We start from the raw sequence: 26237 nt of genomic DNA on the forward strand, positions 1-26237 counted from the left end.
TGTTCCTGGTGCTAAAGTGAGAGCCGTGGAGCAGCTGGCGAGGAAAGGGATGCTAAAAGCTGACAACAGGCCACCTAAAGTGGTCGGTTAAAGTTGCTGAGTAGTTCCCTCATGTTGCAGTGTTGATTGCAGGTAGTGGTTGCCAGACTGGCCGCCAAAATGCCTTGGCAGCGGTAAGGTCAGCAAGAAGTTGTTTTGACATCTGTAGGAAAGCGGTAGCCACCTGAAACTTACTTGCGGTCAAGACTATGTTTCCCCCAATGCACTGGACCATCTACATCTGGGCAATTCCCTCGGAGGGCCCGATGGCCAGCGATTCTTTGGTTCTGGGAGCATGTTTTTACCTGTGGACTGCAGAGATCTAGTGCCTCGACTCTAAGGAAGTCTGGAGTTGCCTTTGGCTCTTACAGGGGTCCCTCTGTCTGGGGAAAATGTTTTTTAGTTCAGGATAAGGCACAATTGTGTTGGTGAAGGGTGGTTGCCACCGATGCAGAGCATCGCACCTTTGTTTTGTGCAGGTCCGGTTGTCGCAAACTGGTGTCTTCATCCTCTGTAGCAATTTGAATCAGAACTGAGGTTCTAGTGCCAAGGGTGCCCCTTAAATCCTAGATTTAGGGGTGTGGGTTTAAGTAACCAATGGGCTACTATCCCCAGCTGCTAATCTGCCCCTGAGGTGACCACATCCAGGGTGTGGGCCACCTTTGCTACCCTGAGCCCCTTATTCTGGCAGAAACCTTAATTACATATGATTGTACAAGGAAACCTGGAAGGTGTTGAGACCTCGTCAGTATAAGTGACTTTTGCTTCAATGTGTGCCTCTGAGGCTCTTTGTGTGGTGAATCTGGGGGCCAACACCATTTACTCCAATAGCCCAGTTGGCAATCTTTTCAGAAAGTGGAATTCCTGGAAAAGACTGGTAGGAGAGCTCAAAAGAGGACCCGATTTCATTTAAAAAAAGTGACAATACACAGATTCCGAGTGAAATAGCTATCAGGAATGTGTATACTGTCATGTATTGTATCTGACCATGCTTTGAGCAGCATGCTGCAACTCCTTTAGATTGGGCTTATTGTACAAGATTGCTACAATTACATATGTGCAAGTTACTGTCCTTCGGAGAAGCTTTACCCCTTGATCTTACCCGTTCTCTAGTCCTTTCCGCTCTTGGCAATTTCTTTGATTCTGAAAATCTCTGAAATAGGGACAATTAAGTGGAATAAAATCAGAAAATCTGGATGCAAAAATGTGGGAATGCGCAGTCTCGAAAAATAGTTTTTCCTTTGCAGTAGAGTCTGTGAATTTTGCTAACTTAGCGTAATTCATCTAATTATCCCTGTAACCTTTTTTGTGAGAGCTATATTAGCAGTACATAAATCGTTCTTATCCCATCCTTGGAAGTTGATACAAGATTTTGAAAGTTAGATTTTTTTGGCTAAACACATTACTCAGTCAAATATTTCAGAAAATAGTGGTTTCTTGTGGCTACCTGTTTCTCACTTGCACTCACACAATATAGACCCTAGTTTATTTATAGTATTGCTGTCCCATTACTGCTATAAATCATGATTTATTTTGATGCATTAAATTATCTTGGTCTTCACCGCATTCATTGATGCACGGTTTTATTTGATCCACCACGTGTCCTGTAAGATTTGAGCCTTCCTTTGTTTGCCTTTTACTTATTAAGCCTTATGTCATAGGGGTTATTCTAGATCCCTTTACTTATTTGATAACTTTTTAGCAGTTATTATGCATGTCTTTTTATTAAGTATGTGAATTATAGTACTGTGTTCCTCTTACTCTACCAAGTGATGTAATTTTTTGTCATTATGTCATGGCTGCACAGAGTTTATATTGCACATCCTTCACTATTTGGTAGGTATTTCGCCAACTGTAATCGTGAAATACAATTTAAAAAAAAAAAATAGAGTGCGTTCGTATTGACAAAATATTGGCTACTTCATATACCGGGCCGTAGCCCTAATACTTTGCAGCACTGCACCCTACGTACCATGACACAATATCAATAGCAATCGATCTTGATTTGCTAATTGAACTCTTCTAATTTTTTTGAATCTACATTTTTTATTTAATATGAGTGTTACAGCACACAAACTCACCATCAATGTATACAATATCCTGTTTTAAGAACAATTATCACTATTTCAAATGAATGCCATTCTCATAGGCTACAACTCACCCTCAATGTATCTGGTTGCATAATAAATAATTTACAGGCATCGGTCAATAACTCAAAAAATGACTGTTTTATCCCCATATTTGTTATCTAAAGATCTGTATCAATATCTACCAGCTGTAGTAACGTTTACAAAACCATTATATGAAATCAACAATTTATTGCCAAAGGGCTTGACCGTGTATTGGATCTACTCACCAGGAGTTTTTATCCTTGTAATTGTGGTGCATGGATGGCTCAACAGCCGATTCTATTCACAACTGGTCATTATATCCCCCCTTTGATTTGTACTCCTTTCAAAGAGGTCCACCAAACACAAAACCATACGGTTTGACCCAGAAACGGAAATACTGTTGATACATTACAATCCCTTCATCGTATTTTTGTCATTTTGTTACCTGCAATATAAGTCAGGCATAATTGTTTCTCCACATCCAGGCCTTATTTAGTCGTCCTCTTTAATTAAGAAACAAACCTATCTTGTAATTTGATGTGTACTCCCTTTGATCCTCTTCACAGATGCCCTTTCCTGTGGCTTACTCTCAAGACTGGGTTCCTCGTCACCATAACTTTGGCATAGCAACTAAGCGACCTGCAGTCTTTTTATGTCAATCTGCCCTATACCACCATCCTTCCAAACAAACTGGTGATCTGCTCTTTGTTGGGTTTTCTGGAGCAAAAAATAGCAAAGCCATTCAGAAGAGGATAATCTTCCATTGCATCGTACTCTGCATCAAGAACTACTATGCACTGGCCAAAAAGCAGCCTCCAGAAGGTCTGCAAGCAGATTCCACCAGGGCCAAAGGTGCTACCACTACATTGGCATGTTGAGTTCCATTCCTGGATGTCTGCCAGGCAACTATGTGGGCATCACATCGTATGTTCACCAACGACTACTGTGTGGACAGCCAGGTTTGGCAAAAGGGGTATTTTGCCTACTCAGTCCTACAAGACCTTTTGGTTTTAGACAATTCAGAGACCGAACTCCTAATAGGTTTTGTTCTGGTATCTATTCAAGTGGTGAAGTATCTGTAGTTAGTAGTCTCTATCAGAAGAGCAAGTTGCTTTCCTTCTGTAATTTTCATTTTGGATAGACTCTATCTAACCGAAGATTCCTCCCCAACCCTCCCATCGTCACCATTTTGTGAATTGGATTTTGCCATTTATTAATATCCCAAATCTCGGAAATTCAACACTAGTCTTAGAAAATTTGCTGTGGTGCCTACATGGCACCCCACGTCATTTCCGTAACAGAACAGCAACAGTGCGGAGCCGCACTGTACCACCTAATGGCATGCAGAGGTACTGCTGAAAAAGTTTCCAGATCAGGTCTGAGGCCTGGGTAACATTCACAAGGTGGGGAATCTGAAGTTAGTCCCTACCTGAAATACTATTACAGTAAGTAACGTGTTCATCTCTACACAATTTCCCCTTTTCTCAAGGATTCAGCAGTGTTTCGGATCTTCTGTCTTCCCGTCAGGTGATCTGTAATACTGCTCACGATGCCTTTCAGTACCACATTACCAAAACTTTATTTTTGTGTTAACCAAGCCTTTTTATCATCTGCAGATTGGCTCCAGACTAGGTCTTTTTGTGCTGCAGCATGAAATCTCTCATGAACTCTGAAAATATTCTCAATTACGTTTTTTATAAATCCCAGATAGTTGGCAGGGTTTTATTGCTTTTTTGGGAATAAACATACTTTCTGCATCACGTAGGCTGCTGTTAGACCAGGCCTTTGTTGGCGTTGTCTCCCTTAACCTTTTTGGCAATCAACCTCCTGTTTGGACCATGTTTTGCTAGCCTTAGGGCTGAAGCGCATTTGGCACTGCCGTGCAGTGTCAAATCGCTGTACTCCTCATATACATACTGTGGAGCGGTGTATATGTGATGGGCTGATTAGAATTAGCTGTAAGCCCCTTGTCATGGCTTGTATCTCGAATGAAACTCCGTGGCCCTGCCGCACTGTTTGCACCATCCACAGAGGTAGCTCATTTAATGAGCCACAGGTTTGCCCTGGTGGAGCCTGTGTGCATGGATTATTGTTATTCGGGTTGTCAAGTATAAAGATAGTGCCAGGTCCTGCGTGTCTCCTGCTATATCGGAGTTCTCCCTAGTGATTGGGTGCAGTGTTGGAAAGAGGTTGGGCGTTTGCCTGAGTAAGCTACATGCAACGGTCATGAAGGGCACTCATTGGTGTGTTTAGTACAACAGGGCCTGCTTCTCGCATTGGATTAGCATGAAAAGATGTAGGGAAAGGCTGTCTAGCATTATTTCCTATGTGCAGAATAGTAATAGTATGGTGTTTGGTATCAATGAGTTGTTAATGGTGAATCCTATCTGGGAGTGGGTTTGACATTACGTTGAAGAAAATGTCCCTTTTGGAAAGTGGGCGTTTCGATGTGCATGGCTGGGTGTGCCTGGTGGCCTGTCTCCTAATTCACACTTAAGTGCTAGGGGTATAACCACATCAGTGGCTTCCTGAAAGAGGGCCATAAACTAAGGGGTTATGCGCCACAGCGGGCCTCTGATTCTGAAGGGCCTTTCTGGAATGGTTAGGTGGGCATGGAATTTGCACCTGCATTCCAAGAGGCAGGGTCTTGGACCCACTAAAGATTATCAAACCTCCCAGGGTAGGAGAGGGCTTGTACATTTCGAAGGTGGTCCCCTGCCCTCAAGTCCCTAAAGTGGCTCCCCATTGAAGGCTGATCCTCCTACAAAATTGCCTGCATTACTCACAAAGCCCTTTACCAGAAGACCCCATCCTACCTCTCCAATAAACTAACCCTGGGCGGAGTTGGCGGAGTGGGGCTTCGCGGAGCTACGCGAAGTGGGCGAGAAACTACGCCCACCTCCGCACTCCGCGTAGCCCCACTCCGCAAACACCACTGGCCCCGCCACCCGCCTCCCTCCCGCCCTCCCTAAATACTTTAAATTAAAGGAGTCAAATAATTTAAAACGCACTTACCTTGCCCGCCGCTGCCCGCTGCGTCCCCGGGGCTCGCTATCTTCCGTCTTCCGTCTTCTTTACTAATGCGCATGCGCGGGCGGGCGCGCATGCGCATTTCTCACGAGAAAATGCGCATGCGCGGCCGCCCGCGCATGCGCATTAGTAAAGAAGACGGAAGACGGAAGATAGCGAGCCCCGGGGACGCGGCGGGCAGCGGCGGGCAAGGTAAGTGAGTTTGAAATTATTTGATTCCTTTAATTGAAAGTATTTAGGAAGGGCGGGAGGGAGGCGGGTGGCGGCCAGCTACGCTCCGTCTGCGGAGCGTGCGTAGTGCCGCCTGGCTACGCCCGTTCCGCAAAATGCGGAGTAGGCGGCACTACGCACACTCCGTGCACGGAGCGTAGCTGGCCGCCCACCCCTACAATAAACTTTAAAAAGCTGGCTGTGCCCAAACACTGAGAAGCTCCAACACTCTCCTTCTCATTCCCCCCTACTCAAAAAAGCTGCTTCAAAATCCTGCTCCATCTCAGGTAAGGCCCCAACCATTTGGAATGCCCGACCCAAAGACCTTCGATGCAACCCCTCCTACCCCAGATTAAAAAAAGACCTGAAAATTCATCTACTCAACACACTCTGGGGAAAGTAAATCCCAGATCTCCTTTCTGACAACCACTCCTTCTCCCTCCTTAGACTTCTCCCCCTTTCCTCATTCACCCCTCCTTTTTCTTTTTGTTGCCTCCCTTCCCCCCCTTTACCTCCCATTACTTACTATGTCCTTTGAATCCTCCCTGACATTCTATAAATGTTCCTATCTACAATTACATTCTGATTCCTGCAACTTGCTATTCTATCTCTACCTATATGTGCCTTTAACCATTATTGTTTTGCCTATATTATTACCTGTATTTTGTATTGGTTTTAACACCTGTATAACTTGTATGTGGTCAAGTACTATGATTGTTTGTTGTTGTGTAATGCCATTGCTGATGTAAAGCGCTCTGATACCCTCGGGTGGAGCTAGCGCTATATAAAACCTTCAAAATAAAAGGCAATGGTGACTATAACTACTGAAGCTTCTGCCTCCGAAAGTAGAGAGAGGTTTGGAGTCATACTACACTTCTTCAATACTGGGACATTGACACGAAAAATCATTAGGGCAGGAGCGACAGTAACTGGACTATCTGCAGACTAGTGGTGGCTTGGTGCTTGTCGTGCTCCAGGAAATGGACTACCACTTTGTGTTTTTTGCCTGGATGTTGCTGGCCTGCAACTAGTGCCAACTGTTGTGGACAAGGTCTTGAAGTACTCTCCGAAAGCCGGTGAGCTGGCCTCCTGTCCATGAGATCCCAGGTACACAAAGGATCTCACTGTCTCCATGATATCATAAGGACTGCATTGGGTGCAGCGGAGACAGGTGCAAGTGATCATGGTTGGTACAAGGACCATCCTGGCATACCCCATCATCTCGCTATCTAAGAGGAGTGTGTGCGCAAAGATCAGCAGCCAGGTGCTGGGACATGAGGAGTGCAGGGGAAACTATATAATTGAACCACCATTATCTTTCCTATATCTGTTTATAGCCTTGTACAAAGCTTCCCAAACTTTTTAGAACCACATCCCAATTTTTAGAATAACACATTTTTGAAATCCTTCTAAATTTAATTGACATGATACGGATGATTTCTTTAATGTAACAAAGGCATTGTATGGTAGCGCACTCATTTACAGGCACCACATTTTCCACTGAAATTTCCACTAAATTTGTACAGACAGGCAGTTTTACTGATAAAACTATATTGCACACAACTGATAAGTGTGGAAATCGGTTTCAGTGAATGCCTAGCATATGTGCACCACCAAGTAAAGTGTTCTGATGGTTGGTCCTATTAAAATCTTACACATCACACTTCTAAATTTAAAAAAATGATTCTATTTTCGTTCCTAACTGCTTAATCATTACAGTTCATTTACAGGTTTACATTTTGTTGTGTGTGGCAAAATCAATGACCTCCTACATACAGCCTTTACTTTCACACACACTGTACCCCCAGCAAGATTGTCACCTAAGTCACCTTACTGTTCTTTCTCTGACTGCAAAGTGAGAGTAGTTGGTGAACGCCAATCCAATGTTAGAAAATAGGCATCAATTTGTCAGAAGACGTTGCCTAATATTTGACCTGTGTCTTTGAAGCACGAAAAATCTATGACTCGCCATTGTGCCACGACCCACAGTTTGGGAAACACTGGTCTAGTATGTGCAACATTTAGGCCCCAGCTTTGTCCTCTTGCACTTTTACTGATTAAATCAAACTTTTTTTTAAAACTAGCAGCCTCTTCTACTTGCTTTTGCAACTCACCTACCGTACATGTCCATCCGAATATGCTGTGAAAAATTAATGTCTTATTTTTTACTTTTTTATTCTACTAATTAGACAATTCCCTTGTGTTAGATTTGGGGGTCTCTAGTTGGCACAGGTAGGTACTTGTGACAAACAGGGATCCTTGCCTCTCGTCAGGGTAAGGGGGTACACTCCTAAAATAACCCCTGCTCACCCCCTTGGAAGCTTGGCACAAGCAGAAAGACTTATCTCAGGGGCAGTGTTTAAAGCATTTGTGAACACCTACAGTACTCCAGTGACAATACTACAGATGGACACCACACAGGTTTTATATCAAACATAAGTATTCTTTATATAGACTTATCACAAGACCACAAACGACAAAAATCCACAATAATGTACTTCAAATGGTAGTTTTAGCTTAGTTCTCTTTAGTTCTTAAAATGAGACACTTTAAGTCAATGTACTTTAAGATACGACACGCAGGGCAACGAAAGTGTTGCAAGATGGAAATGCGGCAAAGATCCGATGCGAGGAAATAAAGACGTCAAGTTCTTCCTGATGTGGCACACTTCGCCGAGGTTGCAAGAAGTCTCGGCTCGATGCGTCAGCTGCAGCGGCGACATCTTTGTTCAGTGATGCGACCACAGCGGCTTTGGCGGCGACACTCTTCTCAGACGATGCGAGACGGTTCCGCTCGATGCGACAACTGCAGCGGCGACACCCTTGTTCAGTGATGCAACAACAGCTCCGACGGCGGCACGCTTCTCCATGGATGCAAGGTGCTTCTTGTGATGCGGTTCAATGCAACCGCTACAGCGGCGACATCCTTACTCGGAGATGTGACGGCAGCGGCTGCGACACGCTTCCTCTTCGTTGCAAGGCGCTTCTCTTGATGCGGTGCAATGCATCCGCTACAGCAGCGACATCCACGATGCGACAGCAGTTGCTGCGACGGAGGCACACTTCTTTGGGGTTGCGGGACGTTTCTTGAGATGCAGTGCAATGCGTCAGCCACAGCGACGACATCCACGGTGGGACGGCAGCGACAGCGATGGCGACACGCTTCTCCCTCTTGAGTCACGCTTTCAGCTCCTTGCGACACGCAGTCCCTCAGAAGGCCCAAAACAGCAGCAGGCCCTTCCAAAGAACTCTGGGGATCTGGGGGTTGAAATCTGTTGTCTTTGAGACTTCAGCAAGAGGCAAGCTCTTCTCTCAAGCCCTTTGAGATCCTTCACAAGTTGAAATAAAGTGCACACAAAGTCCTTTCTCCTTTCTTTGGCAGTCAGGCAACCACTGCAGGCCAATCCCCCAAGCAGCACTTTAGCTTAGGGATTGTCTCTCCTCAGTTTCTTCAGGTTCCTCTCCTCAGCAAAGGTGTATTCTTCTTGTCCAAAAGTGATCTAATTTCTTGTGATCAGGGCCCCAATACTTATACACCAAAATTCTTTGTCCTCTGAGGCGGAGGGGCCTTTGCCTAGTCCAAACCAGTTCTGGAGCACTCTGTTTACATGACTCCTTCTTTCTTTTTACAGTGCAGGGCAGAAACATCAGATGCCCCACAGGAGGTGGACCCAGCATTGTGGAGGAAAGGCACAGCCCTGGAGCACTCTGACATGACTTCTTCTCTCCTTTCACAGTGCAGGGCAGAGATATCAGCCGCACCACAGGAGGTGGTGCCAGAGTTGTGGAGGGAAGGCACAGACCTATTCAGGTCCCAGGTGGAACTCCTTACTCCCATCTAGATGCAGATCTCTCTTTTCACCACTGGGCTGACTCACCCTGTCTCCTGGAATCCCCCAGTCCTGTCACTCAAACTCCAGACAAGGAGTACACATACCTACTTTCTAAAAGTGGTATTTTCAAACACAGATTGTTAAAACCAACTTCACTAAAATGTTTTTTATCATTCTGAGTTCAGGCATACTAAACTCAAATTTCTACCATGTTCCCTGAGTCAGTTATGATTAGAAGATGTAATAATCTAACTGCCCATTCTGGTTTAAGGAGAACAGGTAGCCTTGCAATAGTGAAAAACGAAAATGGCTGTAATTCACTATTAGAACATGCCACACACACCAGGGCATGTCCTACCTTATATTTACAATGCACCCAGCCCTTGGGCCTACCATAGGGCTGTCTGATATGAAGAAAAGGGAAGGTTTAAGGACTGGCAAGTAGGTGCACTTGCCCAGTCAGCATGGCAGTACCAGACTGCACACAGGCTCTGCAATGGCAGGCCTTAGACACACTTTTACAGGCTGCTTCTGTGGGTGGCACAATCAGTGCTGCAAGCCCACTAGCAGCATTTGGTTTAAAAACCCTGGGCACACTCTGTGCACTGTACTAGGGTCTGACCAGTAAACTAAATCAGCCAGTCATGGAATCACTAATTCATACATCAGTTGACAATAGGGAGCACTTGCACTGTGGCACTGGACAGCGGTGGCACAATGCCCAAACATCTAACACCAGGGTGAAAATTGCAAAAAACACAGTTGATGGACAGAATGTAGAACAATGTCAAACTTCCACCCCAGTACAAGGATCTGGGCCTAAATCCATCGTTTTTTTGCACTCCACACCACCCTGGGTTAGACACTGGCTATATGCAAATCCGCTCTGACCCTGTGCCTCATGGGAACAGTCCAGTCCGAACTACCAAGCCATGTCTTTCCCAGACCGGAATCAAGCATCCAAGGACCTGTTTCTGGCTATCAGCCTTCATCAGCCTGGATATCTTGACTCCAGTGGTGTGGAGAGCATGGGACTCACGTCTGAGTATACCCAGCACACTCGGGGTGAAAATTGCAAAAAACACAGTTGATGGACAGAATGTAGAACAATGTCAAACATTCACCCAAGTACAAGGATCTGGGCCTAAATTCATCATTTTTTTGCACTCCACACCACCCTGGGTTAGACACTGGCTATATGCAAATCAGCTCTGACCCTGTGCCTCATGGGAACAGTCCAGTCCGAACTACCAAGCCATGTCTTTCCCAGACCGGAATCAAGCATCCAAGGACCGGTTTCTGGCTATCAGCCTTCATCAGCCTGGATAGCTTGACTCCAGTGGTGTGGAGAGCCTGGGACTCACGTCCGAGTATACCCAGCACACTCGGGGTGAAAATAGCAAAAAACACAGTTGATGGACAGAATGTAGAACAATGTCAAACATTCACCCCAGTACAAGGATCTCGGCCTAAATCCATCGTTTCTTTGCACTCCACACCACCCTGGGTTAGACACTGGCTATATGCAAATCAGCTCTGACCCTGTGCCTCATGGGAACAGTCCAGTCCGAACTACCAAGCCATGTCTTTCCCAAACCGGAATCAAGCATCCAAGGACCGGTTTCTGGCTATCAGCCTTCATCAGCCTGGATAGCTTGACTCCAGTGGTGTGGAGAGCCTGGGACTCACGTCCGAGTATACCCAGCACACTCGGGGTGAAAATTGCAAAAAACACAGTTGATGGACAGAATGTAGAACAATGTCAAACATTCACCCCAGTACAAGGATCTCGGCCTAAATCCATCGTTTCTTTGCACTCCACACCACCCTGGGTTAGACACTGGCTATATGCAAATCAGCTCTGACCCTGTGCCTCATGGGAACAGTCCAGTCCGAACTACCAAGCCATGTCTTTCCCAGACCGGAATCAAGCATCCAAGGACCGGTTTCTGGCTATCAGCCTGGATAGCTTGACTCCAGTGTCGTGGAGAGCCTGGGACTCACGTCTGAGTATACCCAGCACACTCGGGGTGAAAATTGCAAAAAACACAGTTGATGGACAGAATGTAAAACAATGTCAAACATTCACCCCAGTACAAGGATCTGGGCCTAAATCTAACATCTAACACCAGCAAAAACACATGAGGCACCAGCAAAAATGGAAGGGAGACCCATGCCAAGGTGCCAGGTCTAACACCTTGCCATACTTCAGTGTAGCTTGTCTAATTTTTCAACATTAATTGCCAGAGACTCATTTCCTCAGTCTAATCCCTGGATCTCTTTACTATGTTTACTGCATTTCACAGTTTAAATGACAGCGCACATTTTTGGACCTCGGCGGTGGCAGCTGATGCCATTTCAAAGTGATGTGGAGTAAAAGTTGTGGATGAGTTTTAAGTAGTGAGCCAGCAAAAAAAGGGAGCCCTACTGACAAAAGGATGGGATTGGGAGTGTCCACCTAAAAAACAGTTTGGAAAAAAGAGGTGCAAACTGCACACTTTAAAGCTAATTTTAATACCAACATTTGTGAAAAGCAAGGTTTATAATACAATTCTAAATGTGTTGTCTTTAAATATTTAAAACATTAAAGTTTTTCTCCTATTGTACTGAATTAAAAATGTGCACCAGTTCCTACTTGTTGCAGCAAGACTATCTGGGAGAACTCAGTTTGTTGAGGGGGTTTATGATGCGGCAGTAATGAGAACTCTGGAGCTGAGTGCCTATCAATGGTTCATAAAAGTATTCACACAACAGGGACATTAAATGCTTGGCCTCTCCTCAGAGCACTTTGAGAATGGTAATGCCCAATTGTGAGATTGCACATAAAGGGGGTCATAGAGTTTTCAAAAAATGTACAGCAAGAAAGGAAAAGAGAATGCAGTGCTCACAGGTGAGTGGAGTGGGCTTCTTCAGTGCGCATGGCAAATAGAAAAGTGGAGGAGATGAAAGGAAGTATGCACAAAAAAGAGCGAATAAAAACTGTTGAAGAGAAAAATGACTACTTGAGAGGTATACAGATGCAAGATTTCAGAAACCTGTGAGGAGGAAAAGGGTTCTATGCTCCAAACAGAGAGAGACTGCAAAGGTAAATGATGTGGAAAAGAGAATGAGAGTGATCATTACCACTTACACAGAGATTAGTAGTATTTAATTCAAAGCGCTACACTCCTTTTAGAGAATCCTCCCAGCTTTCATGCCACAGAAGGCCATTTTAATTTTCACCTGTTTTGATTCGACAAGGAATTTGGTCAATTTTTGTTTTTATGATGAAGGGGCCAAAATGCAGCATGATGCTCCAAGTAACACTACATAGTGAAATAAAACAATTTTCTTTAATAATATTGATAATACATCTTATCTCAAAATAGGAATAAATGCCCTGTAGCCAATACGTTCAATATAATTTAATCCATCTTTCAAGAATCATTAAAGGCCCATTGAGAAACTAAATTATCTTTGAAGCAAATAATTGAATCAGAGCTATTGCTGATTTGCCAAAATCCGCAAAACAGAACAATTGAATTAACTGTGCCTCTTAAGCAGGACTCATGATTATCAAACTGCAACAGCATTCCCATGCATGTGACCCTAAACAAGAAAAATTAAGAGTGTGTCACTCCAGACATATGTACGGCTACAGAAATGAAAAAACAATGAAAGGAAGCGTGAATAATCCGCAAAATGAGGGAGTCCCGACAAAGACAACATACCTACACCCATGAACACACCAGCATGGAGACACACAAAAACATGCCTGCTTGCATATACGAATACGCACCAACACATACATGCTTGTACACACAATTTGCACACAGACTCACAGGCACACATTAGCACACACATTTAGACATGTAGAAACTTACTTTTAATCTTGATAAGCAAGCGATCCCATATGCAGACTGAGTTGAGGGTACAATAGTCATATTTACCGCTCCTCTCCGGACCGTCCACATCTTCCTTATCAGCATTTCAACCTTTACCGGTAGACCTGTTGAGGGCCAGGATAGGATGACTGCAGGACACCAATGCCTTCTCCTTCATGCACAATGCCATAATTGGCAATGCACGTGAAAAGAGATCATTGCGTCCAATGGAAGGGGGTGAACATGGCCAATCCTCACATGGCTTCATAAGAAAGCTATCTCAAGAAAAGAGGGGTCCTACACACCAAAGAGAAAGAACACCAAAATGACACTATGTCAAAAGCAGATTCTCTTTGGGATTCATCAATAGCATACCATACTGTTTGCACACCATATTCGAACTATCATTCAATCACCTGAAAATATAATAGTCGCCCAAAAAAACAATATGACAATATTTATTTGATAGATCTATTTAATAAGATTAAAATGTAGAGCTATGGTGTGTACCCTGAGTTTGTGTAATTTACACATTATCTGATCCAGCCTGAGTTTGCGGATAGACTAAAACTTTGGGTTTAGCGATGATCAATATAACAGGATCATCAACACTAAAAAAAAGGCAATAGATTTATGTAATTACCAATAAAGGGGAGAACTGGGGAACTCAATTAAATCTTAAGAAAAGGCTAATGGAACTGAGGCCCATGCTTATTTTTAATTGAATTTGTCAAGTCCGATGTGATATCTATTGGCCTACAAATACAAAATGAACTTGGATTATTTGTAGAACACAAAAAATTCTAGGAGACTTGGACCCAAATATCTAATCGCAGCCGCGATTGGATGCTTCTTATAATAGAAACTGCCCAAGAAGTTATAATTATTGAAAAAGAAGCAATAGAAAAGTTGGAAGCTGAGCGTAGGGAGAAAACAGCCCTGGATGAAGCAAAATTAAAACGTGAGCAAATCAACAAGGATGTTGACAGCTATTGTGACTATTTAATAAACAAAAAACCAACAAGTTGAAAAAAGATATAAATAGGTTCAGCCATGAACTTATTTGTCCTTTCCTAAAGGACAACTTCTATGACCAAAAAAATGATCAAAGTTGGGAGAGGAACTCGTATAACAGACCAAGGTATATGCGAGGGTCAAGCAGTGAAGACGAATACACGCATAGAGAATAGCAGGTGGAAAACCATGGATATTGGATTGACCCACCCATGGGAACAACGTGGGCACACCAACTGAAACTCTAACAGCGTCATTTATATGATTAAATGCCTATGTGGTTTAATCTATATTGGGATGGCAACACGAAAAGTGAAAATAAGAATAATGGAACACAGATCCACCATCTGATGTCAAACGACAACAACACGTCTGATCACACATTACAAAGAAAAGAAACACACGGGCAATGATTTATTTTGGACAGTCTTGGACAAGCTGAATATCTCTCCAACAGCCCGAAATACTGAGAACCCCCTTTTTCTAAGGGTAGCAGAAATGGATCGACAGAGTTCGAAGTCATATCTGTGGTCTGAATGATGATATCCCCTGGAACACATTGAATAATCCATAAACATGGGGGTTATCATAGGACACTGTCTGACGTTTTTTATGGGCTACATGACAGGACCCATTGGACACCTAACACACATATAATGCCCTGGATATGTCACTCAACATGGGCCACACACTTCTCACAACGTATTTTTACCTGCCCAGACCATTTCCTCTCTGTATGTGTCACTAAGGGCTCAGCAAAATGTAGAACATTTGAATCCCGGCCTGGCTGAGTTATGGTGCCGGTTCTGGCAGATTAATTCACATGGAAGATGGTGATCTGCCCTGCTCCAAAAAGGAGCTCCGAGCCAGAACCATGGAGCAGCATCCATGAACAGGGTCTTACCTCCACTGGACCTTGCGATAGCATTGAATAGCGTGAATACTAAAACCACGGTTACTCTACCACTGGACCTGAGTATTTATTCAGATTGAGACAACGCTCTACTCTACAAGTAAGGAGGTAGAGTGAGTGTCTAAGGGATCTATTTTCATGGTCCTGATGAAAGCCGGGGGCATTGCATTAGCCGGCTGAAATATGTTGACCGTTTGCAGATTGGTGGGGTTGGTGGATCAGTAAAGCCCACCGTACCACCATCCACTGGTCGTTGAATTACCTATTTATTCAGTCCAGGGAGTCCATCATTAAAGGGTGATCCCTCAATCAGTTTTAATTATTTTCTCTGCACCCTTCTATTTAACCCCAGACTGTTTCTCTGTTTGTTAGTTGCGTCTCCACCTCCCTGTTGCTCCACCTCCAGGGTGGGCTTGCGCAGAGGTGTGTTACCAGCCCTAAGATGAAGCATGCCACAGATTTCAGTGGGTGAGGGCAGCATTATTAACTTGTGTTTTTTTCCTCCACATCATAGGGACATAACTTGCGCAGCCCAATTCCTATGTGTGTGTAAAGTTGTATTTTAGGAGGCCGGAATGGACTATGTGTGTTGAGTCTTTCTTTATGACCCTTAACAGAGTTATCAAGGAGGAATATTAGGTGCACCAACGACCAAAAGAGACTAAAGCTGTTTCCCAGTCCCCCACAAACCCCCACGCCCACAGCTGCCAGTTCTTGATGCCCCTGGCTAAATGCCTGCATGGTTTGCGCCTACAAAACGTCATTGTCAATTTCCTCTTCAGGTGACTGCTTTGGCTAATCATCATTGTGTATTATTTTATCTTACTTCTTTGTATTTTCTCACTGCATATAAAGATTAGTTTGCAACAGTTACCTTCTACTCCTTCCAGTGTAAATATGGCCATCGTTAAAATAACATGTTTCTTTTATATTGGTGTTTAGGGCTTATTCATGTTGGTGATGAACTTCGAGAAGTTAATGGGATATCTGTAGATGACAAAAAACCGGAGGAAATAATAAAGATTTTGGTAAGTTAATATTTCCAATTATACGTGTGTTTTTAAATAAAGCATGCATTATATTTTGTAATTTCCATCTGCATGTTATTGCTTTCTGTGTTTAGTCATTTCCAGTTCGAAGTACCCTGTTTTTATTACACTATAAAATCTATTAGCACTGAATTGTAAATCTTATATTTTTGTAGACCTTTGTATGGTTCATTGTTATATCTTAGTTACCGTCCCCTATATTATCTTTGAATTAATGTCACTTTATAGCTGTACGTTTCAAAAGACTTAAATGAACCTTCCAAGCCTCTTCGTTTGTAGTTATATTTGCTTGGTAAGTGCTAACTAATTTTAAGATGATCGAAACCACAAGCAGAGCTCATAATATATTTAAAATAGGTAGCTGATGTAAAACAATAGGCATTCTAAGCTTTTGCTACTGTGCTAATAGCACATTAATCTTCTGTTGATTACCCTCATTATTGTCATTGTGGTTAGTAGTCTTGGCTTGCTGTTTGACTTTCACTTACTCTGGGCTACTCAGACGAATGATTTAGTACCAAATGTATTCTTTTAATGGAGACAAATGTATAGAAGTTTCCCTCTTCATTTATTTAAACAATGCGGCCAAGGCATTAGTGCAGTCATGGCTCGATTATAATAATTCAATGTGTTTGGCTCTATCACCATAGAGTGCAAAGATTGAGGCAGGCTGTAACTAAAGAAACCACTCAGGTTACAGAATCTATCTTAGAATGTTCTGCACCCAATCCCGTATCTAGCAAGATATCGGCCAAATTCTTGGCCACATTTTATGTAATTTGTATACTTCTTAGGATGTTCCGGAAACTGTGCATATTACTCAGAGTACATTTCAGGACAATATACCCCAATCATTTGTAATATTAGCCATTCACAATGTCGCGGTGACAAATCTGAAAAACGCATTCTTGTTGTTGTGGAAAATGGTCACCTTTCAGTCAGATTCAGTTGGCTCAAGGTATAAAAATGTTCTTTGTAAGAATGCTCTACCCATTGAGGTATGTAAATAAGTAATTGTAAATCAGAAAACTCTTGAAATGCATCCTTTCAGTTAAAACGGTATTACCTTTACAGGCTTGCTGTTCCTTTATCCATCTAGTTTTTGAGCTATCACTTGCATTTTAGCGCCATGTTGGGAAGCAAGTATTGCAATATGAATATTAAAAATGCAGTATGCAAGTATTTTGGATATAGTCCTGGAGAAGGAAATGCAACATGATCATCCGTTCGAAAATGTGTCGTTCTGAAGTAGGATGATGTGAAGCTGAAAGAATGCCAGCAATTTTGCCTGTAACATTTGGTCCCATAGTGGTGGTTCCTAATCTACTGTTTGCCCAAAGTGTAAGTCACATTACCTGAAGAATGTGGGTAATTGATGTGGCTGGGTCTCTGGGCATCCTAGTTAACAAGTGCCTGGAGTTCATGTGGCAGATAACCTGGACCCGCTTATGGAGCGAATGGACTTCGTGAAGTGGTCCCACCTGAATCTTTCTCTTGGGAGACGTATTCAAGTGGTGAAAATGGTTACCCTCCCCCGAATCACATATGTATTGGGCATGTTTCCTTAATTATTACCCCTCTCAACCCTCTATCAGATAGACAAGACCATTAAGGCCTTCGTCTGGGATTTAGCAAGACCTGCCCTGGTAATTCAGAAGCTTATTACCCATATATCAGCAGGAGAACTTGGCCTGCCCTCTGTGGAGAGTTACTGACTAGCCGTACATTTGGCACAAATGTCGTACATGCACCCCTGGCTCCAAGACCCAACGCTATAGATCTCGATCGAATGCAGACACCAGGAGGACTCGTTGGGACTGCAGGCCGTCTGTCTTCCTGGCCCAGCTGGGTCCCCCAACCCTATGCTGAAAGCCATGTACGGCAGATGGATACACGCTCACAAGCTCTTTACGGTAAATGCGTATCTCCTTGTCAAAGCTACGCTCTTGAACAATACTGCTATTCGCATGTGGGGGGTCCATGCTTTACTGGGGACCCTGGCACAGACCTGGGATACAAACACCCACACACCTAATTTCCGGCTGTGAACTCCACTTGAGATGCTACAGTGCGAATTTGGTCTGCTACATACTCAACAATGGCGCTACACAAAACAACACCATTTCTTGCTGAGCCAACTGGGTCCATATGCCCTGTTTTCCAGTGCTCTCTTAACTTAACACTTGGGGTCAGTTTAAAGGTTTGATGTCCACATTCTACTGGCTCCTGATTCGCCATCTGTACTCCCAGCCAAAATTGGCTAGCCTCAGGTTAACCTGGCAGTCTCGCTTGCAGATGGAATATGATGAAGATTGGGAAGATCTCTAGGATGCCCTTTAACGGGGAGTCCGGGAGGTACGGATGATGCTTAGTCTTTTTAAGCTCCTTCAGGGCTGGCACTCGAGCTTGGCACAGCTTCAGGTTGCAGGGTTGCTCCCTCACTCTGCCTGCTGGTGTTGCGATCATGGGCCCTTGTGATCCTGTCATTCGCCACTTCTGGTCGGTACCTGGATCTATACTTTAGGAATCTATGGGTTTTTTCTCCACTTCTGGACCCCTAAGTCTCCAGCTGACCCTCCATTCTCATCGCCTGCTCCTCACTGCCCTTACAGCTATCGAATTCTGTATTCTGAAACATTGGCATTCTCCACAACAGTTGTCACACGAGGAATGGCTCACAAAGATGTAGATGACCACGTCCTATGAAAAGATAACTTACAATTTAATGGACAAAGCAGATATTTTTCTTCACACATGGTCCCCCTTTCTGCAGGATCCCCCCATAATTCGCTATGACTCTTGATTCTACCTCATCACTGCACTTCCCCTCAGCATTACTATACTTGGGCTGTGCCTTAACAGCACATCTCCCCGGCCTCTCTTCCCTGCTTTGTGGTTTCATCTTCCCTCCCTTCTTTTCTTCGTGCCTTTTTTTTCTTCTTTTCATTTCTCCATCTATAGTTTTTCTCACCCTCGCCATCTTTTTTCCCTTTCTCATATTTTAGTATTGTTTGGTATTGGTGTGTGTACTGCAATGAGCCTTTGTATCTCAATATGTGTTTATGCTGGACTTGCATATTATTGTATTTGCTGTTATTTTGTGGTACTTAATGTGTGCCGATAAAAGAAATGGCTGCACTAAACAAAATGGGGCAGTAACACAGTATGTGTGGAGTGGCAGTCATGATGTATACTTTTGCTGAATTGCAGGTGAGTTCTTCCTTCTTTTGTTCACTTACGGTGAGGGGCTATATGTGGTAGGATAGATTTGCCCACTATAGAGGTTGCCGGCTGCCCCTCCTCTGAACTAAATCTGGACTACCTCCTTCTCCTGGTATTATCAGATTGTCATGATTCACCAAAGCATGTATGGTACGAACACTGTATCTAGGAACTCTATAGAACTACAAATCAACTAGAGGTGTATCTTCTTTTAATCGGAGTTCATTTCTATTTAATCCCCAGTTGCCTGTCAGGCGACACAGAAAATGGAAAATGTTGCAAAACATGCAGGTGTAATGACTTTAATTCTGCATTCTACCTATAAATAATGCACCAGACCCATGAGCTTGACATAGTTCTGCTTTGTCTATCCATTCACTCTGATTCTCACTTAGTTTCTTGTTCTGACTTTCATATTTCCTCTCTCTGACTCTCTCACTATTGCTCTGTCACACCTGTCTCTGTAATTCTCAGACAGTCTCACTTTGGAACTGTCACATTATCTCACTCTTAAACCTTCTCACTCTTTCATATCCCCTTGCTCTTCCTTACTCCTGTAGTCTTTCGTACTCCTGTAGTCTTTCGTACTCCTTCACTCTTTCATACTGTCTCACTCTCACTGGGTCACTCAGACTCAAGCTAAATCAGGCTGTTTAACTCAGACATTCCCATGCCCTTTAACTTTCTCACTCTTTCAGACTCTCTTTCTCTCTGTTCATTTGAATCCATCAATATAGCAGTTGAGAACAGTTGTAAGGACTGTGTTAAGTTCACTCAATGATACTTTCTTTTGTTTAGCTTCAGGCAAAATAGGAGCCATCCTCTTAAACTGGCAGCAACAGCAGGCTAGTCCTGTGCGACTAAAGGCTTCTATGGACCAAGGCAGTCGCAGGACAAACTGTTAGTTCTGTGGTAGTGTAGCCCACCAGCAGCAAGATATCATGCTCTACCGTGAGCGACACAACGTTCAGGCGCGTAGCCCACGTTAAAAAAAAAAAAAAATACTGTTGTTTCTCATTCAGAGTACAGGTTGCGTGAAGAGGGTGGTTGATCCAAAAGAGAAGAGGCTGTAATAGAAACGAAGGTCAGCAATCCGTCCGCATTTCAGGTGTTTGCCAAAACCGAAGCCAAGTTCAGTAATCAGTCTGGGCTGGGGCTGGAACTTTGCTCTGTCATAAAAAACTACAAAAAAACAGTCATGTCAAAGGCTTTTGGCTTCCAGCATCTCCTTAAGATGATATGCATCTTTCCTTTCAGTATCTTGTTTTCCATCTCGTCTGTATCTTGTTTTATATGAGATATTCAAGATATGTTGGTAGTTAGTTAGGTCCCTGGGGTTTATCATAGTTCTCAAGAGGGAGTGTGTATTAATGTTGTTTTCAACCACTTGGGCACTGAAACCATGGGAGCGAGGTGTCCCCGGTTTCAATATTATCTGACAGAAGCAATACATTTTTTGATCAACGTTGCTGCATGTGATTGTATTGGTGGGTTGGTAGCCTTGCTGCTCATGGCTGTCTCTAACTCCCAGGATTTGATTATATGGGGGTTTGATTTGGTTGGAACAGCAGTGGGTAAAGGTTGTCTACCATTGTGGCCCAAATCTTTATGATATTGCTATAAAAGATTCTGTGGTGCTCACATTCCTGTGAGTAAGGCAGTGGCTACACTTCTTCACAATGAACATTAAGCAGCTTTGTTATCGAGCTTGTTGGTTCCATCACCTTGGTTTTGCAGTATGGATTATTGTCAACTTTTGCTTCCTGTGGTAGCCTTGCGTGTAGCTCCTGCTGCTCCACTGTGCTCAATCTGCATGAGAGCCTTCGATGAGAATTCTTCCTAGTGTCCAACTTGGCTTCTGCGGTTAGTTCTGCCATTCTGTCTCGGCTGGGCAATTAAACATCCCCCTATGTATGCCTCCAAAATTTCCAAATTACTGACCTTTAGAAGATTCAAAGAAAGGCAGTTCGCCTACCGGCAGGTTTTCTGAGCCTGCCATGTATCTGAAGCATGCCACTCTTTGAATAGGTTACCTGTTAAGCAGCACATCCATTTTACGTTCCTTTGCCTGATCAATGTGGATTATTGCAACACTGACTACAAGCTTCTTTCCTCGCTGATGTCACCATAGGCCTCTTCATTGTGTCTCTCACTGCTCAGTCCACACCTCTTCCCTGTCCCCACCACCGCAAGATGTGCTGTGGGGAACTGCTGTTTAGAATTTATGGTCCCATTGACCTTCAGAAGGCAATTCTTCACCTTTCTATTAGTAAAAAATTGAAAACACACTTGGCTCCGTTAATGCATGCATCTCCCTTTCTCCTGCCTTCTCCACCACTCCTTGTTAGTTTCTTATTTTAGTCCTACTTCAAGATGCCTTCAGGAAACAGTTATACTTTATAAATAAATTAGCCATTTCTTTTTCAAGTTAAATAAGTAAGAGCCAAACATGCCATTTCTGTTTCAGGTTTTTGCCTAACTGTTTCATGGTGTAAGAATGTGGTCAATCCATGTGGTATTTTCTGAGTTTTTCATATCTTTCCTATTATAAAAGAGCTAACGTTGCTAAAAAAAACAGGTTTATTGAGTGGATCCAAGGGATCATATCTGTAACACCAAATACGGGCACAAACTGTATTTCGAGGAACCTCTACTATCGGTTTCATGAGCTCTTGATGAATGCAAAAGAATCCCATTCTATCTAGACAGGCCGGAAAAAAGCTTGCGAGTGCTCCATTTTTCCACCCGATGACCAATTCTACCAAGGGTTTTCTTCAACTCTGGGTACAATATCTTTGTGTTGTCACTATCCCCCAGAGAATGAGGCTTACTTGCACTTTAGCCCAGGATGGGTGTTATCCATGAACTTTCATAGGCTAGCACATCACTGGAAGTACCTTCAGTGCCTAACTCAAATACTATTTATATTTATGCTAGAAGAATACTGGTCTAAAGGTGAACTGTGTTCGAAATTTGTTCGTTTTAACAGTGTTGGCCATGTAACAATTAATTAGTATTTGTTGCCTGCATTGACGTGGGGGAGGGGGAGGGGGGGGTCTTATTTGCATGGAGATGCCAAGGTGCAAATAAGGTCCATCCATGATGATGGAAGGCCAGCCGGAGACTCTGCTTGTCTCTACACTGAATTGTACAATTTGGGACTCTATATTCTGCAATATTTTGTGTGTAGAAGCTCTGTTGAACGAGATTCCAATGAAAACAAATGGAGCAGGTGTAAAAGGGGGAGAAGGGTGTTGAGGCAGACCACAGTGTGCAGAGTGGATGTACTTTTAAAAGGAAGATTGTACGAGGGTTCACCAGACTAGAATAAACCTGAAAATGTGATGCTAGTTTGATGTTTAAAAAGCATTGCTGCCTCGGGGCTTTTGACGATGGACACATGAAAGTTTAGGGTTGGTAAGACAAGTAATGATATATGAACATTCTGTGAGAACTCTACAACCCGAGTCCATGACACCATGTAACTGGTCTGTTATGGCCTTTCTTTTGTCAAAATTAATCACAAAATATAGTTTTTAGATATCCTAGCACATCTCGTAAGGTTCTCCTACAATTATGTCTCAAATTAACTTGACTGCTATATTTACACATTGGTAATCTTCAGCTCTCAGCACAATGTTTTTATTAATGTGCAAATAGTGTATGGTTTCCAAATGAATCCCTTAGCATTGTATACATAGCAGTGCAGCCCCAAGCCTATTAGTTTGTATACAGAGCAGCTAAGCACTGGGCCCCAAAGAATGTAGTTCTGACTGGCAGTGATCTTCCACCTCCCCTGAATCTCCAGACACCGGGCTGAGGGGGTGGGATGTTGGCGATGCTTTTGGGATTCCAACCAGCATCTCTCCTGCCAGGAACTGGCCAGCCTAGACCTGCACTGACAGACATTGAGACCATGTTGACCAGATGTCCTCACAGAATCTCAATCCGTCTGATGCTTCCTCTTTGCTCTGAATGTGTGAGCGCAGCATCATGTTAGGAAGTGTAGAAAGCTGCAGACGGTGGCAGGCGACAAGATACTTATTTTCGGCCCTGTGTGGGGGCGTTTGAGTGATGGGGGAAAAGTCTTTGCAACGCGATTTTTACATGGCAGTGCCTTCACTATGCATTTGTTACCTTGCATTTGTTTAGCACGTGTAGGCCTTTATCATGTATGCCTTTACCACGCAGTTAAGGTAAGTTTTAAGGGTTTGGGGGGGTCTCCCCCAAAATATAAAAAAATATATACTTAAACTTACTTTGGCAATGCGAGGTAATGGCATGCAAGCTAAAAGGTAATACATGCTAAATAAGTGCGGGGTAACAAATGTTATTTAAAGGCATGCAATATTTTTACTAACGTTGTATTGTCATACAATCAGGGTGATGGGGAGGGTATTCCCGAAAAAGGTAGTATGCCAGATTTTTTTTTTTTTAAGATTGGTCAGCAGAGGGCAGTATCCAGAGGGAATTGTAGAGTTCTTCTGAGAGTGACTGGGGAGGGTGGCATGGCTCCAGGTTTTTTTTCTCCGATTAGGGCAGAGAGGCTTCGATTGTGAGTGGTGGGGGGCTGATAGGATTTGAAATATTTTTGTATTGGTAAGGGAAGACATTTACCTGTAGGTGGTGTGAAGTGTGGCATAACACCATGCAGTTTAGGAGGCACTGAGGCAGGTATGATCATGTTGTGCATGACACCCCATGACCTCTAAGCTCCTATGCTGCTCATTTCAGTAGGGGAAGAGGTTTTTGATGGAGTTCACAGGACATAACATTTGAGTTGAATTTTAGTCAATAACATTAGGTTTTTTTACCTCGGGGTTTCAAGTGACATAATAGAGAGCTTGCACTACACACCCAGGTTCTCTGTGAAGTCACTAGAATTCTTCAGTGGAACACAACCTTGTTGTTGACCTCTTCGCTTCTGTATTTTTACATTTTGCTATTCTGGCTCTGTGTAAGGCAGAGGAATTAATAAGAAATGCATAAGAGCTTTGTTACTGAACATTTTTATAAGACTCACTAAACCGTATTTATCATTCCCCGGTGCTGAAATAATTGATTAAAAACGTTTAGGGAGATTTGGTGCGAGTCTCATTTTAATATGTTACACTTGGCTTGCATAAAAAAATAATTACCGAAAAAACTGACTTATTTAACTGTGCGTTTTATTTTATTTTCGCACTAGGCTCTATCTCAGGGAGCAATTACTTTTAAAATCATCCCCAGCATCAAAGAAGAAACTCCAAATAAAGATGGCAAGGTAAGGGGCCTGAAGGAGGGCTTTATATTTGATAAGTAATGTCTTCCATGCACAGCAGTCCCGAGGCACTGAGTTTAGTTGTGCTGTTATTTTCCATGACATTAAGGTGGCCGTGGGCAGTGTGTGTCCGGAGTTCGATGTCAGACTGAAATAAAGCATTCTCTTTCTTGCAGATGTATATTAAAGCCCTGTTTGATTATGAACCCAAAGACGATAAAGCAATCCCTTGCAAAGAGGCCGGGCTGGCCTTCCGAAAGGGAGATATCCTTCAGATCATGTGCCAGGATGATGCAACCTGGTGGCAGGCCAAGCACGAAGGTGATGCCAATCCACGCGCCGGCTTGATCCCGTCAAAGCAGTTCCAGGAGAGGTGAGCTACTTTGAAGCATTGTTCGTCTTGGATTCATAACATGTCATGTCATACAAATCTACATTACCGCATCAAGTATGGTCATAATATGCACAATTACTACGAGTTGCGATCAGCTCAATGGAATTTGGAGGCACTGACGGGAGACATATTGGAACTCTTCTGCGCGCATAGTTTGTAATTCATTGTGTGTCTGGCAAAAATGAGTAATGACAGGAGGACAGGACTAACATTGATCCAGTTTGGAAGGGAAACACATGGAAAATAGAACTTCAGTAGCTAGATTTTCAAATCCACTTGATGTACTATGTAGCAAGCGAAGCTGCAAATGAACGTATTGCCCAGTTAGTGTAGTATTTCGAAGTGTTTGGGATTTATTTATTCGAAACCAGAAATAATTTCATTCATTTACATTTTCTAGAGCTTATAAAATTGGGGATAAGTCCAAGTAGCATGGGCTAATATTTTCTTCCCCTTGATTTTGTCCTGCCCTCCAGGAGGTTTGCGCTGAGAAAGCCGGAGGTTGTGACTGTTACGCCACAGAAAATTTCCAACCGAAGATCATGTAAGTCTGTATCACGGAGAGCAAGTATTAACAAATTGGTGTGGCCACAAAACAGCAATTTGCGCAAAATCGCAAAGCGTTTCTTCACTGTGGTTGTCCTTGTATCAAAGTGTCTCTAAAGCAAGTATACATAAGGGACCACATTGACGTTTTGTGCGTGTTTTATATGAGGATCTGGATGCAATTTAGCCACATTCTTCTTTGAGAGAAAATGCCAGGGCAAAGCCCCATACAAATACCTACTTTGTTTTCTAACCTCGTCGTCATTATACCATTAACTTGCTGGTAGGTGAAAATCCTGGCACACATCGCCTGGTCCTTTTCATGTTCAAGTGTAGATGCTTTTGAAATGTTGAGGTTCTTTAGGCATCAGGCCTACTTAAACCTCTGACTGCAATAATTTTCCTCAGTAGCCTTTGGTGAGACTGTTCTTGGGGGGGAAGATGGAAAAACAAATTGGCTCAAGGATTAAAGTTTTCAGTACAGTAACCATTTTCAGGAGAAATTAGTTCACAATTAGTGGGCACACACTGGAATCAATATATTCTTAATGTTGGTGTTTGACACATGCATATGTTTAAGTAGCCTGTTCTTCATTTTCACTTGCTCCTTCATTTCATTTAAAGAATTTTGAGGGATATTGTCCAAAACCAAGCAATATTAATTGGCTACACGTGTCATAAATGTAACATGGACTGTCTTGTATTTTTGCAAGCTCCAAAACAAATCTTGGTCTGCACCTTTGGAAGTCCGCTT

The 26237-nt window shown here is 43.1% G+C and overlaps 1 protein-coding gene across 2 annotated transcripts in view; it reads left to right on the forward strand.

Annotated features, from left to right (window-relative positions):
• The window catches only part of MPP7 (MAGUK p55 scaffold protein 7), a 985108-nt gene that overhangs the window by 674518 nt on the left and 284353 nt on the right, over positions 1 to 26237 (forward strand). The window contains exons 9-12 of one of the 2 annotated variants that reach the window (XM_086941601.1): positions 15955 to 16040; positions 24472 to 24546; positions 24720 to 24916; positions 25414 to 25481. In XM_086941601.1, coding sequence (XP_086797727.1) covers positions 15955 to 16040; positions 24472 to 24546; positions 24720 to 24916; positions 25414 to 25481 — 426 coding nt within the window. Of the gene's footprint in view, positions 1 to 15954; positions 16041 to 24471; positions 24547 to 24719; positions 24917 to 25413; positions 25506 to 26237 lie in introns of both variants that reach the window. The other variant, XM_086941600.1, reaches the window with a different exon arrangement.

Source organism: Lissotriton vulgaris, chromosome 10, assembly GCF_964263255.1.
Source record: "Lissotriton vulgaris chromosome 10, aLisVul1.2, whole genome shotgun sequence".
Lineage (NCBI taxonomy): Eukaryota > Metazoa > Chordata > Amphibia > Caudata > Salamandridae > Lissotriton > Lissotriton vulgaris.